This window comes from Podarcis melisellensis (genome assembly GCF_964234715.1).
Source record: "Podarcis melisellensis genome assembly, chromosome: 15".
NCBI lineage: Eukaryota > Metazoa > Chordata > Lepidosauria > Squamata > Lacertidae > Podarcis > Podarcis melisellensis.
Window position 1 is genome coordinate 7,318,071 of NC_138532.1, and position 16,851 is coordinate 7,334,921.

Sequence of the window (16,851 nt, forward strand, 5' to 3'; positions counted from 1 at the left end):
CTGCTTGGGACGGGGGTGGCGCTGTGGTCTAAACCACCGAGCCTAGGGCTTGCCGATCAGAAGGTTGGCGGTTCAAAACCCTGCGACAGGGTGAGCTCCTGTTGTTCGGTTCCAGCTTCTGCCCACCTAGCAATTCGAAAGCACATCAAAGTTCAAGTAGATAAATAGGTACCACTCTAGCAGGAAGGTAAATGGCGTTTCTGTGCGCTGCTCTGGTTTTGCCAGAAGTGGCTTAGTCATGCTGGCCACATGACCCAGAAAAACTGTCTGCAGACAAACGCCAGCTCCCTTCGCCTATAGAGCGAGATGAGCGCACAACCCCAGAGTCGTCCACGACTGGACCTAACTGTCAGGGTATCTTTACCTTTACCTACCTGCTTAAGAAAGAAGGGCCAGCCAGATGGAGAGGTAGTTGCCAACCTGGCATCCAGAGATTGCCACATGGTCGCAACTGGACCTTTGCCAGTCACAAAACGTGCTTGGCGCCTGGCGAATTTAAAACACTGGATGAAGCCCAGGAACAAAGGGTGGGTGAGGGCAGGCAGCAGCTTGGGCTACTAAGGGGACAGTGTGATGTCACCATGTGACCTTCATCTCGGGTTGTGGGAAGCAGCTTTTAGCTCCTGTGTGACATGGGCTCTGGACTGAGAGGAGATATGAAAGCTATCTTCAAATATCTCAAGGGCAGTCACATGGAAGGTAGAGCAAGCTTTGTTTCCCCCCACTCCGGAGGGTAGGGCTCAAAGCAATGGCTTCAAGTTACAAGAAAGGAGATTCCGACTAAACATTCTGTCATAAGAGGTGCTCAACAGTGGAATGGACTTCATTTGAAGGTGGTAGACTTTCTTGAATGTTTTTAAGCAGAGGTTGGATGCTTGAGTTGAGATACCTACATTGCAGGGGGTTGGGCTCAATGACCCTCGGTCTTCCAACTCTATGATTCTGTGATTCTGTTATTCACCACAGGCACCGCCTTCATGTGGTTTGGGTTCCTTCGGCTCAGAGGTAAACAGTCAGCCCTGTGCACCGATCCAGAGCAGTCCCTGGTCTATACTGAGCTTGCGCTAGACCAGCGCCTCAAATGTGCTTTCTGGGCGCTGCAGCCAAATGGTCGACTCCGCAACATCGCAGACCCTTCTTCCTGCCTTCAGGTAAATGGAACTAGCACTCCCTCTCCTGAATGACGTCAGGGGATAAACTCTTTGATAGTGGTGGAGTGAGGGGTGCAGGAGGAATCAGCCACCCTGTTTGTTTGTTTGTTTGCATTCTATGACTGCTTTTAATCTCAGTCATCTCTTTCCAGTCTCTCAAATCTACAGGGTAAAAGCTTTTTTTTATGATATTGGTTAATTTGAAGTGGTTGCTAGATCACAGCAACTCCTTTCCCAGTTTTTATTTATGTTCTTACTAAATTTTTCTTAAGTCACAGTAGAACACACAAAGAGTCTCTGTTTTCACATCACTGAATCGTTCCAACAAAGCAATATGTTGTAGGCAATAAGGGGTCACCCAGACTGCTTTTGATTCACACCCCTTAAAGCAGCTTAAATTTATACAAGCTTCTTTTTAGGAGCTGATTGGTTCTCTCTTGCACACACACACATTTATTTCCCCTCCGCTCCTGAGAAAAATGAATAGGAAGACAAGCAGGGGGCAGGGTCCTTTGCAGGGGGTACCAACACCCCAAATGCTTTAGGGAAAGAAATGCAAGACTCCGGGAGTACTAGCTTGATAGTGCTTCAAAACAACCTGCTCTGGGATAGTTCAGGGTCATGGTTTTGAGCCCCATGGTGGGCCAAATAATTTTGCAAAACAGAACATTGGAATACAGTGGTACCTTGGTTCTCGAACGGCTTATTTGTTGAACAAATCGGCTCCCAAATGCTGCAAACCCGGCAGTGGCGTAGCGTGGGTTGTCAGCACCCGGGGCAAGGCAAGTAATTTGCGCCTCCCTAACCCGTGGATTTGCGCCCCCTAACCCGTGGATTTGTGCCCCCTAACCCCCAGATGTTGCGCCCGGTGCGGCCGGGCCCCCCCGCACCCCCCACGCTACGCCACTGAAACCCGGAAGTAAATGTTCTGGTTTGCGAACGTTTTAAAGGAAGTCAACTGCAGCTTCCGCTTGGGGGAAGGAAGCTCCTGCAGCCAATCAGAAGCCGCGCCTTGGTTTTCGAATGGTTTCAGGAGTTGAACAGACTTTCGGAACGGATTAAGTTCAACAACCAAGGTACCACTACTGATGAGCCTTGTGGTCCCTGCCAGCTCCACATTCTATGATTCTATGTACCTTTTGGGGGAAAAACCCCACTGGCTCTTCTGCTTATTTTCCAGCATGAACCTGAGGAGACGGACGGGGCAGCAGGAGATTCCTCACCCTGATGCTGGTGGGGGCCTCTTGGCTAAGTCCTGGGGTGTTGCTCGTGCATTTCAAAAAACCACCAATTAATTAATTACATTGATATACCCGGCTTCATCCGAAGATCTCAGGGCAGTTCAAAAGATTAAAGAACAGGATAAAAGCACAAATAAATTGTTTGAACAGAAACAAAACAAAACAAAAACAGCCTTTAAAACACATTTAAAAGGCTGTAGAATATTAATCAGCCCACAATGTTATTTTTAGAAAGGTGAAGACTCACTGCACAGATATACATAAAAGGTCAGTGTTGTTGTTTTAAATGGAACACAATGTTTTAAAAATGCAACAGCCCATTGAGTGCAGACTCGCTGACCAACCGTTTGACTTGGTGGCAGGTAGCCTCAGTGGCGAAGGCAGTCTCTCTTCCCCTCACACCAGCTGTATACCCACCATACTTCATTTAAAACACCCCCGTTCCAAAAGGGTGCTGGGAATTGTAGCTTTGTGAGGGCTGAGCTACAGTTCCCAAGATTATTTAAAGGAAGGAGATGAGCATCAGGGATATGGCACACATGCAGCCACCAGCACTGCCGGTTTGAAACCAGCTTGGAACAGAATCCACTGCCCTGCATTTCCCAGCTCTAGAAATGGCATTTTTGTGTGAGTGCTGCTATTTTCTTTTAGGTGTTCCTTGTCCCTTTCACAGAAAAACTACTTGCTTAGGAGTCATGAGAGTTAAATAGATTTAAGTCTGTAGTTTCGGGATGACATCTCAAGGCAGTTTTTAAATGTTTGATTGTTTTGCTGTGTTTTTATATTCTGTTGCAAGTTGCCCAGAGTAGCTGGGACAACCCAATCTGATGGGTGGTGTAAAAATAATAAAATTATTACTAAATTATTATTACAAAGAAAGGAGCTCTAATTCCTGTGGGGTATCTCTGTGTGAGTTCTTGTGCCAGCTTGCCGATGAGCTCAGTTGTTTGTGGGTTTCCCCCCTTCAATAATTAGTTTTCAGTTACAATAATCCAATGGTAGCCTCATTATAACAATGCCAAGTTATAATACAATTATGAACCCCAGTCATTCAGATGCCAAATTATATAATTTCGGAGGCCTCCCATGTGCTAGAATTGATGGTTTGATGATTTACTTTGTTTCTGCGTTCCAAAATCTTATTGATCTCAATTCCATTCCATTAAAAATTGTTGTTGTTGTTTAGTCGTTTAGTCGTGTCCGACTCTTCGTGACCCCATGGACCAGAGAACGCCAGGCACCTCTGTCCTCTACTGCCTCCCGCAGTTTGGTCAAACTCATGCTGGTAGCCTCGAAAACACTATCCAACCATCTCGTCCTCTGTCGCCCCCTTCTCCTTGTGCCCTCCATCTTTCCCAACATCAGGGTCTTCTCCAGGGAGTCTTCTCTTCTCATGAGGTGGCCAAAGTACTGGAGCCTCAGCTTCACAATCTGTCCTTCCAGTGAGCACTCAGGGTTGATTTCCTTCAGTATGGAGAGGTTTGATCTTCTTGCAGTCCATGGGACTCTCAAGAGTCTCCTCCAGCACCATAATTCAAAAGCATCAATTCTTCGGCGATCAGCCTTCTTTATGGTCCAGCTCTCACTTCCATACATCACACCTGGGAAAACCATAGCTTTAACTATACGAACCTTTGTTGGCAAGGTGATGTCTCTACTTCTCAAGATGCTGTCTAGGCCTGTCATTGCCCTTCTCCCAAGAAGCAGGCGTCTTTTAATTTCGTGGCTGCTGTCACCATCTGCAGTGATCATTGAGCCCAAGAAAGTAAAATCTCTCACTACCTCCATTTCTTCCCCTTCTATTTGCCAGGAGGTGATGGGACCAGTGGCCATGATCTTCGTTTTTTTGATGTTGAGCTTCAGACCATATTTTGCGCTCTCCTCTTTCACCCTCATTAAAAGGTTCTTTAATTCCTCCTCACTTTCTGCCATCAAGGTTGTGTCATCTGCATATCTGAGGTTGTTGATATTTCTTCCGGCAATCTTAATTCCAGCTAGGGATTCATCCAGCCCAGCCTTTCGCATGATGAATTCTGCATATAAGTTAAATAAGCAGGGAGACAAAATACAGCCTTGTCGTACTCCTTTCCCAATTTTGAACCAATCAGTTGTTCCATATCCAGTTCTAACTGTAGCTTCTTGTCCCACATAGAGATTTCTCAGGAGACAGATGAGGTGATCTGGCACTCCCATTTCTTTAAGAACTTGCCATAGTTTGCCGTGGTCGACACAGTCAAAGGCTTTTGCATAGTCAATGAAGCAGAAGTAGATGTCTTTCTGGAACTCTCTAGCTTTCTCCATAATCCAGCGCATGTTTGCAATTTGGTCTCTGGTTCCTCTGCCTCTTCTAAATCCAGCTTGCACTTCTGGGAGTTCTCGGTCCACATACTACTTGAGCCTTCCTTGTAGAATTTTAAGCATAACCTTGCTAGCGTGTGAAATGAGTGCAATTGTGCGGTAGTTGGAGCATTCTTTGGCACTGCCCTTCTTTGGGATTGGGATGTAGACTGATCTTCTCCAATCTTCTGGCCACTGCTGAGTTTTCCAAACTTGCTGGCATATTGAGTGTAGCACCTTAACAGCATCATCTTTTAAAATTTTAAATAGTTCAGCTGGAATACCGTCACTTCCACTGGCCTTGTTATTTGCAGTGCTTTCTAAGGCCCATTTGACTTCACTTTCCAGGATGTCTGGCTCAAGGTCAGCAACCACACTACCTGGGGTATACGGGACATCCATTTCTTTCTGATATAATTCCTCTGTGTATTCTTGCCACCTCTTCTTGATGTCTTCTGCTTCTGTTAGGTCCTTTCCACTTTTGTCCTTTATTATGGAAATCTTTGTACAAAATGTTCCTTTCATATCTCCAATTTTCTTGAACAGATCTCTGGTTCTTCCCATTCTATTGCTTTCCTCTATTTCTTTGCATTGCTCGTTTGAGAAGGTCTTCTTGTCTCTCCTTGCTATTCTTTGGAAATCTGCATTCAATTTCCTGTATCTTTCACCATCTCCCTTGCATTTTGCTTGCCTTCTCTCCCCCGCTATTTGTAAGGCCTCATTGGACAGCCACTTTGCTTTCTTGCATTTCCTTTTCATTGGGATGGTTTTCGTTGCTGCCTCCTGTATAATGTTACGAGCCTCCATCCATAGTTCTTCAGGCACTCTGTCCACCAAATCTAAATCCTTAAACCTGTTCCTCACTTCCACTGTGTATTCATAAGGGATTTGACTTAGATTGTATCTTACCGGCCCAGTGGTTTTTCCTACTTTCTTCAGTTTAAGCTTGAATTTTGCTATAAGAAGCTGATGATCTGAGCCACAGTCAGCTCCAGGTCTTGTTTTTGCTGACTGTATAGAGCTTCTCCATCTTTGGCTGCAGAGAATATAATCAATCTGATTTCGATGCTGCCCATCTGGTGATGTCCATGTGTAGAGTCGTCTCTTGTGTTGTTGGAAAAGCGTGTTTGTGATGACCAGCTTGTTCTCTTGACAGAACTCTATTAGCCTTTGCCCTGCTTCGTTTTGATCTCCAAGGCCAAACTTGCCAGTTGTTCCTTTTATCTCTTGACTCCCTACTTTAGCATTCCAATCCCCTATGATGAGAAGAACATCCTTCTTTGGTGTCACTTTTATAAGGTGTTGTAAGTCTTCATAGAATTGGTCAATTTCAGTTTCTTCAGCACCAGTAGTTGGTGCATAAACTTGGATTACTGTGATGTTAAAAGGTCTGCCTTGGATTCGTATCGAGATCATTCTATCATTTTTGAGATTGCATCCCAGTACAGCCTTCGCCACTCTTTTGTTGACTATGAGGGCCACTCCATTTCTTTTACGGGTTTCTTGCCCACAGTAGTAGATATGATGGTCATCCGAACTGAATTCACCCATTCCCGTCCATTTTAGTTCACTGATGCCCAGGATGTCAATATTTATTCTTGCCATCTCATTTTTGACCACCTCCAACTTACCCAGGTTCATGGTTCTTACATTCCAGGTTCCTATGCAATATTTTTCTTTACAGCATTGGACTTTCCTTTCGCTTCCAGGCATATCCGCAACTGAGCGTCCTTTCGGCTTTGGCCCAGCCGCTTCATCAGCTCTGGATCTACTTGTACTTGCCCTCCGCTCTTCCCCAGTAGCATGTTGGACACCTTCCGACCTGAGGGGCTCATCTTCCAGCGTCATAACTTTTATATGCCTGTTGTCTTTGTCCATGGAGTTTTCTTGGCAGGGATACTGGAGTGGCTTGCCGGTTCCTCCTCCAGGTGGATCACGTTTGGTCAAAACTCTCCACTATGACCTGTTCATCTTGGGTGCCCTGCTCGGCATAGTTCATAGCTTCTCTGAGTTCTTCAAGCCCCTTCGCCACGGCAAGGCAGTGATCCATGAAGGAGTCCATTAAAAATAACACTCCCTTATACAACAACTGCAATATTAACGGCATCCATTCATCTTGACACATTAAATGATTTACAAATCTGTAGGTGAAGCACTCAAACTATATCCTTATTCCTTCTGTGTGTGACAGTTATTCTGTCCATTGTGTTCCTTCCTGTCCGGTTAGCTCAGTTGTTAAAAGTGTGATGCTAATAATGCCATGATTATGGGATGATCCCCGTATAGGTTCATATTCCTGCATTGCAGGAAGTTGGACTAGATGATCCAGTGGGTCCCATCCAACTCTCTGATTCTGTGATTCATGCAGGCTTCTCCACTGTTCTCTGTGCAGGTGGCACCAGACGGAGTCTCCTTGTTGAGCAGTTCAGACTGTTCCACGGACACCAAGAGCTCCTTTCGCCTCTTACCGGACCAGCGGCTGCAGAATCTGCACTTGGGGTTCTGCGTGTTTCAAGGAGTCATTCACACCAAGCTCTACCTGGGGAAGTGCACCCCACAGGCGTTGTACTTTGTGCTGGATCGGGGTGCGTTCTTTAAAAAGTATACTTGCCCCTCCCTTCCTCCTCCAAGGAGCTCAGGGCAGCAGACATGACTCCTCCCTCCCCTTTCACATTTTATCTTCACCACAACCCTGCATGGTAGGAGGCTTGGGTGAGGCAGAATGACTGACACAACACCTGGCGCTTCGTTGGGGCTCATCTCACACAGCCAACAGTTTAGACTGCTTCATTTTGCTATGGGGAGGGGTAAGCTGTGATGAGCCCAGCTGGTGTGTGTGTAAAAGGAAGTCTGATGTATTTGTTAGCAGACTTTGCAGGTTGTGTGAATTAGATTGGAATAATCACTTACAGTTTCCGGAATTCAAAGGCTTTATTCATGCAAGAACTATTTATAGGTTGGGCGGAGATGAGAGAGAGAAAGACATTTGTCAGGACAGAATAACAACAAAATAGCTCAGGGTTGAGGGGCAGAGTTAACCGAGGCTACAAACAAGTGTTGACTAGATTGTTAGACAGACAGTGCCTTGTATGGTTTAAAGTAACACATGTACTGTATTAGCTGGAAATTCAGTGAGAAGGAAATGTATTTGTTTTTCCCCAACATTGTGCACATCATACTCTTTGCCATTTCCTCTTGCAGATGTGTACTGCCCCCAGTCCAGGGCCTGGAGATCCAGGAAGGAAAAATGCCTCTTCCTCGTCTTGGATGCGGCCCTTGAGTGGAGCCAGGCCCTGAAGTTCTGCCAGAGGTTCCACGGTGGGAGCCTGGCCACGCTGAGCAGCCCACAAGATCTGGTGAGCAGTTTCTCTGGTCTGAGCACAGGAAGTATCTGAAATGGCACCCAGGGCTGCCAAGAGTCATTTGGGCCCCAGGGAAGAAAAACAAATGGGGCCCCCACCCAGCAAGGGCTGGCCAGCTAAAAGTATTTACACAGGATATAAAATAAATTTGTAATCTCATTTTTATGTTAATTATAAACACAATAACATTTGCTTGAATTGGTTTCATTCTGGATTGTTTGATTGGATGTTTAAATGTGTTGTCAACTACTTTGAGATTTCATTTAAAATATAAAGTCGTATATAAATGAAATGAATAATAATAATGACAAAAATAACAATAAATCCCACTGGGGGGAAATATGGTGCCATTGAGGCGACTGTAAATTAGGTCTAGATCAGTTGAGTTTCTAACACTGATCACTCTGCCTCATGATAGAGCCGGCCCTACATAGGTAATGGCGCTGGGCTTCCCAGTCTAGGCTCTTTGCACTCCTCCCAGCACCTCCTTGGCACTCAGGCCTCTCCACCCTGCTGTCTCTGGTGGCCTTGCACAGTTTGCATCCTTTGGGGTGTGCTGGCCGGCAAGATCCCCACTGCGTGTTTTCGACTGGCGAAGGAGAATGACCTTCTGCGTTCCTCCACAGGTCTGGCTGCAGAAAGAGCTGGAGGTGAGTGTCTGGACTGGGCTTCGCAGTGGCAGAGGCTTGTGGCATTGGGCCGATGGGGCACCCTTCAACAAAGCCTTGCGGCGGTAAGTAAGAACCCCTGAGAAAGAGACTGTGGGGCAGGATGGGTGGATTGGGGCCATTTGTGTATTAAGACGGCAATCCCGTGCACACCTGCTTAGAAGTGCATTTCATGGAACTTAATAAGAACCACTTCTGAATAATCAGTCAATAAATAATAGAAGCAGCTATAGTGCAGAGATTGAACACACTCGCTGCCAAGTCATCTTGCCATCCGTACAAGAACCCAGTAAGGTTGGCCACTATCATTGCCACCATATTGCATGTGGGGGAAGGTATGGGGAGAGGCTGCAGCTGGGAGAGAGTTAGTTTATCTTAAGCAACTTTCAAAGGAGTTCTATTTTTATTTAATTACTTTTTATTATTGTATTGTATGTTGAAAAGTCTCAACCCCCCAAAAAATTATCAAAGGAGTTTGAAGTCTCCTAAGGAGCTGTTCAGGTCCTGAAGGTGTGATAGATAAGCGTTCAGAGGAGCTGTTTCATTCACCAGGCTTATTTTTGCCTGGATCTAGCAATTGCAAGTCTTGAACAACTTGCTTTGATTTCCAAGAAGGTTGTCTGAGAAACATGGGACTGAAGCCAAGCCAAGGGGACGAGATGTAAAACTGAGCACCTCAAAAGGGCACAAGTCAGCAGGCCTGCCAGACGCCGTCTCTGACTTCCCTCACCCTCTCGCATTCTCTTTGGGGCCAGCTTTGTTCTCTCACAGGGTCCCTCAGACACAGAAACCTGCATGCTGGCCCTGAGCTCCGGCTTCCTGAAGGCTGAGCCGTGCCACAGGCCTCACCGCTGGATATGCCAGGCCTCCCACCAGAGCGGTAAGCAGAGCTGCTTTGGGCTGCAGACATTTTGCATTTCATAGAATCCTAGAGTTGGAAGGGACCCTTAAGGTCATCCAGTCCAACCCCCTGCAACACAACTGTCCCATACAGAGATCGAACCTGCAACCTTGGCATTAGCAGCACCACACTCTAACCAGCTGAGCTATCCAGGCTGAGTTTTCATTTTGGTACTTATGGGGCATTCCTGAATTGCAGGGGGTTGGACTAAATAATAGTAATAATAATAATATTTTTTATTTATACTGTACCCCGCCCTCCCCAGCCAGAGCCGGGCTCAGGGTGGCTAACACCAATAAAACATAATAGGGGAAAGAGGGGGGGGGCAAATTTAAAATACCAGTTAAAATGCAATTTAAAATGCTGCCTCATTTTTAAATAGCCGATAAATCAAGACCATAAGGGGAGGGAAACATAAGGGTCCAAACCGAGTCCAAACCAAAGGCCCTGCAGAAAGATGTCAAGTCCTGCAGGGCCCTAGTCTCTTGTGACAGAGTGTTCCACCACGTCGGGGCCAGTGCTGGAAAGGCCCCGGCCCTAGTTGAAACCAATCTAACCTCCTTGAGGCTCGGGACCTCCAAAGTGTTGTTATTTGTGGACCTTAAGGTCCTCCGCGGGGCATACCAGGCGAGGCGGTCCCGTAGGTATGTGGGTCCTAGGCCGCATAGGGCTTTAAAGGTCAAAACCAGCACCTTAAACCTGACCCTGTACTATACCGGGAGCCAGTGCAGTTGGTAAAGCACGGGATGAATGTGATCCCATGGCCCCCGTGGTCTCTTCCAACCCCACAATTCTATGATTCTCCCCTCAGGCTCCTACATGACCTTCCCTGAGAAGTCCTTCTATGGTGCTCCCTCCTTGGACCTGAGCTTCCCTTCGCTGGAGGCTGCCAAGCGGCAGTGCTCTGCCTTGGGCACGGGGTGTGACGCCGTGGTCAGCTCTGCAGGGGGCCACCGCCTTGCCAGGGGGACACGCCTTGTGGCCCTGGAAGACCCTGACGCCAGTTCGGCTGCTGCCGTGCATGTCAAGACGAGCTGCCGGCCCGGCTTCTCTGGCCAGGACTGCCAGTCGATGTGCCCCCGGTGTGAGCCAGGCCTGAGCTGCAACCCACTGACGGGCCTCTGCGATGGATTCCTGCGCTACAGGGAGGCAGCCGGTATGTGCATCTCAAAGCAGTGGGCTAATGGGGCTCTCCTCCGAGCCGTCCCTGATGCAGCCACCCTCAATCCCATGCAAAAAAAAAGCTCACATTTGGAGAAACAGGGTTAAACCAGTCGTGGCACTGGCTCCAACCGCCAGCCCTGGAGCCCTGAGAGGAAGGAGGGCTGGTGGCCTCGTTTGGCACCATGGAGCCCTTCAGACCTTCTGCTGCTCCCCCCCCCCATAACCTCCCTTTCCACCTGTTTGCTCCCTTGCCCCAGTAAAAATGGAATTGCAGCTGCCTTCAAGCTTGTAGCTCTTCCAGAATAATAATATTTTTTATTTATACCCCGCCCTCCCTAGCCAAGGCTCTCTAACCAGAGCGGCTTGCCAGGAAGCATCATGCCTTCTGACTTAAAAACCACGCTCCTGCCAGGGGGCACCCTGCAGTTACTTGGTGCACAAGGCTGTGTGGTTGCCGAGTAACCCCCTGGCACCGCGGTCAGCTAGTAATGGCCAAACCCCTTTCCCTAGCGGCGTATGCCTCTCTGAAGTGCCTGCCCCTGGATGACTGGGTGTTTGAGCATGGAGCCTGCGTGTCCTCGGAGTGCTACAGCAGGCAGGACGAAGCAGCCTCTGCTTGCCAGAGGTACCTGGGTGCTACCGTGCAGAAGGTCAAGGTGAGATGGGGTCCCTGCTGGAGGCTGGTGATGGGGGAGGAGGCAGGTTCTGGTGAACTTCTCACATTGGAACCACCATAATTTGACTTGACTAGAGTTGAGAGGGACTCCAGTGGCCATGGAATGGGTGTGCTATGCCAACCTCCTGGAGATGGGCTGTGGGAAGGGGTCCTGGGTACTGCTTTTTTTTCTAGGAAAAAGGTGCCGGAACTCTGGGTAATTGCCCTGGGTGCAAAATTTCCTCAGGGCCAGGAAAAAACAAATACATGTAAAACAATTACATGATTTACTGGAACTTCATTGAGATCTTGGTATATAGTCAAGGTAAAGGGACCCCTGACCGTTAGGTCCAGTCGTGGCCGACTCTGGGGTTGCGGCACTCATCTTGCTTTATTGGCCGAGGGAGCTGACATACAGCTTCCGGGTCATGTGGCCAGAATGACTAAGCTGCTTCTGGCGAACCAAAGCAGCACACGGAAACGCCATTTACCTTCCCGCCGGAGTGGTACCTATTTATCCACTTGCATTTTGACGTGCTTTCGAACTGCTAGGTTGGCAGGAGCAGGGACTGAGCGACAGGAGCTCACCCCGTCGCGGGGATTCAAACCGCCGACCTTCTGATCGGCAAGTCCTAGGCTCTGTGGTTTAACCCACAGCGCCACCCGTGCCCCTATCTTGGTATATAGAGATGCATTATAAATAACTTGCTGCATTATGCATGCCTATTTTTACCACAGGGGTAACACTGTCCCACATTTTGCCAGGACCTGGGCTCGCGTCTCCTTCCCCAAGCCCAGGAAGCATTTGCCCAGCTTAGGGAAGAAGGCACAGTGCTCTAAGGGGGTCTGCCCGGCTTTGGGAAGGAGGCAGCAGGGCTCCAGAATCCTGTCACAGCCTCCTGCCTCCTTGGGAAAGGAGGCATGATGCTCTGAGGAGTCCAAGAGCCCTCCCTCCTCCTCCCCTCCAAAAAGGAGATGGCTTTGTGTACCATTGTGTCCCACCAGAAAAAAGCACTGATCCTGGGACAGGCAAAGTACTTTGAACCTGACATGCCTGATCACTCCCACAACCTTCCCTAGTCTTGCCCCAACCAACCTGGCCAGGGATCAAGGGGGTGATGATGGGAGCCCAGCAACATCTGACTGCCCCACAGGCTAAGCTGCCCCATCTCTCCCCTTTCTTTCTTTTTTTCAGGCCAGGGATGGCTTTGCTGGTGGCGAAAGAGGAGGCTCAGAGCCAGGCAGCTTCCGCTGGGCTTGCAAGCGACCTGAAGGTGGGAGTATTCTCTGGGGAGAAAAGATGATGATGAGAATTTATTAAATTTGTATACCGCCTTATACCGGCAGGTCTCAGGGCGGTTCTCAACATAAAATCACAAAATACATAATGAAAACAAGAACAACCCAGTAATCCCACTGGCTCCCCAACACATTTTAAAAGGGCATTGGATGTCAGTCAGCCAAAGACCTGGTTAAGGAGGAACATTTTTGCCTGGCACCTAAATCCCCACTCAATCTGTCTTTGATGCACTGAGGGGCTTAATGCCAACATATCCTTATAGCGGAGAGGTGGGGAATGTTAGGGGTCTTTTGCCCTTTGTCACACTTCAGGGGATGCCCTCGGGAGCCAAGTTCCAGGCTGCATACACACCTTATATTTAAAGCACATTATCCAATGTACCCGGGAACTGCATGTTGTTAAGGGTGCTGGGGAGTTCTAGCTCTGTGGGGGTAAACTACAGTTCCCAGTTTTGGGGTGGAGGAAATGTGCCTTAAGTCGCCTTGTTCTGTACATTGCCAGGAAGAGCTTTCACTTTATTTCTCCCGCTTCATGGTATCCCCACACAGATGTGGACCTGCCATCTTTCAGGGAGAAGCTGCTTCTTCCTCAGCAGGGCTCGGCCCCCCAGCAGAGGCGAGCGTCACTGCAGGAAGCCAAGGACGCCTGCTACCTGCAGAAGGAGGGCTGCACGGGGCTGCTGAGACTTAGCGGGGCCTATTACCTGGTGGCAGGGACGGTGTTGGTGGACAGCCCGGGCTCGGACGCCATCCTCTACGTGAAGGCAGGTGAGTGGCTGCTTCTGCTCCATTTGAGATGCAGGAGGACAGGGAGTGTTGGAATTCTAGCCCGTCTTGAGGTATGTGCCTATCTGTTCAGGCACCGGCTGAATTCCTTAGACCTCCCTCCGGCGACTCCCGGCAGGATAAAACTACATACTCGAGGTCCGTTCCGGCGATTTTCCTCAGGCTGTGAGGAAAACACACCAACTGCTCCTCTCTCCCCTTTGGTGTCCCCAGGGAGGGGAAAGAAGCAGACAGAAATCTATTTACATCTTTTATTCCTGTCTTTTACTTCAGTACAGAGAAAACATGTCTGCACTCATCAGCAGTTAGAATAAACTCCACCCATGTCCTTCCAGCACAGGTCATATGACAAACCCACTGAGCTAACATCCGGTGCTCAGTACAGAATGGACTGCCCCTTTGTTCCCATGGCAACAGTCACAAACTTCCTGTTTGGCTTTCCAGCCACAAGCAGCAGACTTGGCTGCTATAGCCTTTGCTTGCTGCCGCATTGCTGCTTTAGAATAACATACTCCCCCTAAAGTATCAATGCGTGCTGCGAGCAAAGCGTCATCCAGAGAAGAAAACAAACAGTTGTTATACTTATAACATTCCCCTGTTGTTTCAGTTCCACCTTTGGAACTACCCGCCACTGGTTTTACCAATGTACCTCTCTGGTTGTGTGACTTCCAAGGAATGAGTGCTTCTGCATTACCTTGGTTAACAGCTCTCTGTTGTGCCTTTGTCTCTGACTCAGACACAGCTTTAATCTGACCTTGGTCGTTTACAACAGCAACAGCTAAGTTAGCAAACTCTTGTGAATACCTCTTTGGTGGTACACCCTTTGTTGCTCTCTCAGACCTACGTAAGAGGTGCTGCTCTTCTTTGATTTCTGGTTCAACCTTTGGACTCTCTGGAGAACCAGTACTAAGCTTAATCAGTGGTTCATCCTCCTCTTCTGAGGGTCTAGTCATTATGTGAGATTTCCTCTCAATGACTGTGACAACTGAGCTGTCTGAGCTATCGCTGTCATCATCAGTACTACTGAACTCAATAAGATCAAACTCATCATCAGAATCATCAGAATCATCGTCACCTGTGGGAAATGTGTTAACAATCACTCTCTCCTGTTCAGGAGCACTCTCTAGAAATTTTGTGAGAATCACCTTACCAGATTCAGACAAAGTTACTCTGTAGAGACCCTTTTCATAACCCACAAAAATGCCTCTGGCATTCTTTACCCCACCTGGAGCTTCTGTCCTCACATGAGACCCAAAAACCTTGAAATGGGCAACAGAAGGTTTTCTGTGGAACAGTTTCTCAAAAGGAGAACATCCCAACTCTTTTGAAAACTTTCTCAACCACGTGTAGCAATATGACATTAGCGATTCAGCCCAGTACTCATGTGGCAGATGTGAACTAAGCAATTGCGCTTCCATTCCCTTTTGCAATTCTTTGTTCACTCTACTACAGACACATTTGTTCCAAGCTTCTTCGGAACTAGCAATTTTGTGTCTTATCCCTTTCTTCTTCAGGAACCTCTGGAACTCCTGTAAAAAGAAAATTGGCTTCTCATCTGTGCAAAGACAATCTATGTCAGCATCATGCATATTTTTAACCTTGTCACAAAACTCTTTAAACCTTTCTAAGGCTTCTTTCGGTCTCTCCAAAAGATAAAGCCAGACAAAACCTGTAAAAGAATCAACACATATTAGGTAATACTTTGCATTGCCTCTAGAGGGTGCTAGAGGACCAATCACATCAGCATACACCCGCTGAAATGCCTTGTTGACCCTCGAGGTCACCTGCTTGGCGTCTTTCTCAGCTACACCTGCAAAAGAGATCATGTTAGAATCACAAGAATTACATTCCATGTAATCACTTTGATCAAAAGGCAACAAATACAGTCCATCTTTCTCTTTGGCAGAAAGATACAACTCTCCATCTTTGTAGATCTCGCAGTTCTGATCATCATAGGACAGTTTTAGTCCCTTTTTGGCAATCTGCGAAACGCTGAGCAGATTAAACTTCAACTCTGGAACCAAATAAACATTGCTTATAGTCAAGTTCAGACTTTTAAGATACACAGTCCCAATTCCGGTCGCTTCCAGCTTTTGACCGTTGGCTAGTTGCACCGCGAAGCTTCGCTTCTCAAACGTAGAAAATAGTCCTCTGTGTCCTGTCATGTGAACCGTCGCGCCCGTGTCTAGGACAAAGAAGTTTCCCACCTCTGGTGTGGCTTTTAGCGACATCAAAGCCTTTGCAGTCTTTGCCTTTGGCTTGGTGTGACCTTTGTCTGACGCCTCAGACTTTGTGGAGCTTCCCTTGGCTCCTCTGTTCTGACATGGCTTCTTGCAGTACCGCTGAAGATGCCCAGTCTGGTCACAATTGTAACATCGGACAACGTTCAAAGCTTCAGCGTCTCCTCCAGTAGCAACAGCAGTGGGGGCGTTAGAACTCCGTTCTTGGCTCCCCCTGTCCTTGACTTCCAGGGCGGAAAGTCTGTCATGTTCACAAAGAACCACGGCAAAGACCCTCTCCGAAGTGAGATCCGCTGCTGGGAGAGACCCCAGCTGACTGGCAACTGTTTTGTAAGTCCGATTCAGGCTGTTGATCACCATGAAGCAAAACACTTCCTCCTGCAGACGGAAATTGCGTTCCACCATCTGTTGACGCAGAAATTTCATTTCCGTCAGGTGCGCTTGAACATCTCCATCAGGCGCAAGCCTCAGGTTGGTCAGCTTCTCAAAATACAGCAGCGCTGAAGAACCTGCATCTCTCTGATGTGTCCTTCTCAGCGTGTCCCAAACATGTTTCGCGTGGTCTAAATCTTGTATGTGGATCAGCTGCGAATCTGACACGCACAGAATTATAGCAGTTCTGGCCTTCACATTCTGTGACTCCCAAGCACGTGTTGGTGCTGCTGGGATGGGGTTCTCAATCACCTCAAACAGTCTCTGATTCTGCAGCAGGGCCTTCATCTTAATAGACCAAGATGCATAATTGTCACTGGTCAGGAGGTCTGGAGTAGGCAGACCTCCCCCCTTCTTGGCATCCATTTTGAGTCCTTGCATTGACTCTCAAACACAAGCCTCTAAAATCCAATAGCTGGCTTGTTTACACTCTGTGCACCTGGCAGCTCTGAACGCTAGCTGCGTTGGAAATTTCCAAGAGCTCTTCAGACTGTGTAGTCAAAACATTCCATTTTAACTTTCACTTCTCCTCTCTGAGGCATGGCCTTCGTTGAAGGGCGTCGCTTAGCAACAGTGCATTCCATCCCTTGAACAGGATTAACCACAGGAATGTTT

The 16,851-nt window shown here is 47.9% G+C and overlaps 1 protein-coding gene across 1 annotated transcript in view; it reads left to right on the forward strand.

The window, feature by feature from the left end:
* LOC309357378 (uncharacterized protein) overlaps nucleotides 1-16,851 on the forward strand; it is a 46,677-nt gene that overhangs the window by 17,207 nt on the left and 12,619 nt on the right. Inside the window, exons 13-21 of the mRNA XM_081889511.1 lie at nucleotides 967-1,151; nucleotides 7,122-7,314; nucleotides 7,931-8,085; nucleotides 8,718-8,824; nucleotides 9,515-9,639; nucleotides 10,472-10,816; nucleotides 11,335-11,480; nucleotides 12,675-12,753; nucleotides 13,328-13,546. Of these exons, the coding sequence (XP_081745637.1) occupies nucleotides 967-1,151; nucleotides 7,122-7,314; nucleotides 7,931-8,085; nucleotides 8,718-8,824; nucleotides 9,515-9,639; nucleotides 10,472-10,816; nucleotides 11,335-11,480; nucleotides 12,675-12,753; nucleotides 13,328-13,546 (1,554 nt within the window). The remainder of the gene's footprint in view (nucleotides 1-966; nucleotides 1,152-7,121; nucleotides 7,315-7,930; nucleotides 8,086-8,717; nucleotides 8,825-9,514; nucleotides 9,640-10,471; nucleotides 10,817-11,334; nucleotides 11,481-12,674; nucleotides 12,754-13,327; nucleotides 13,547-16,851) is intronic.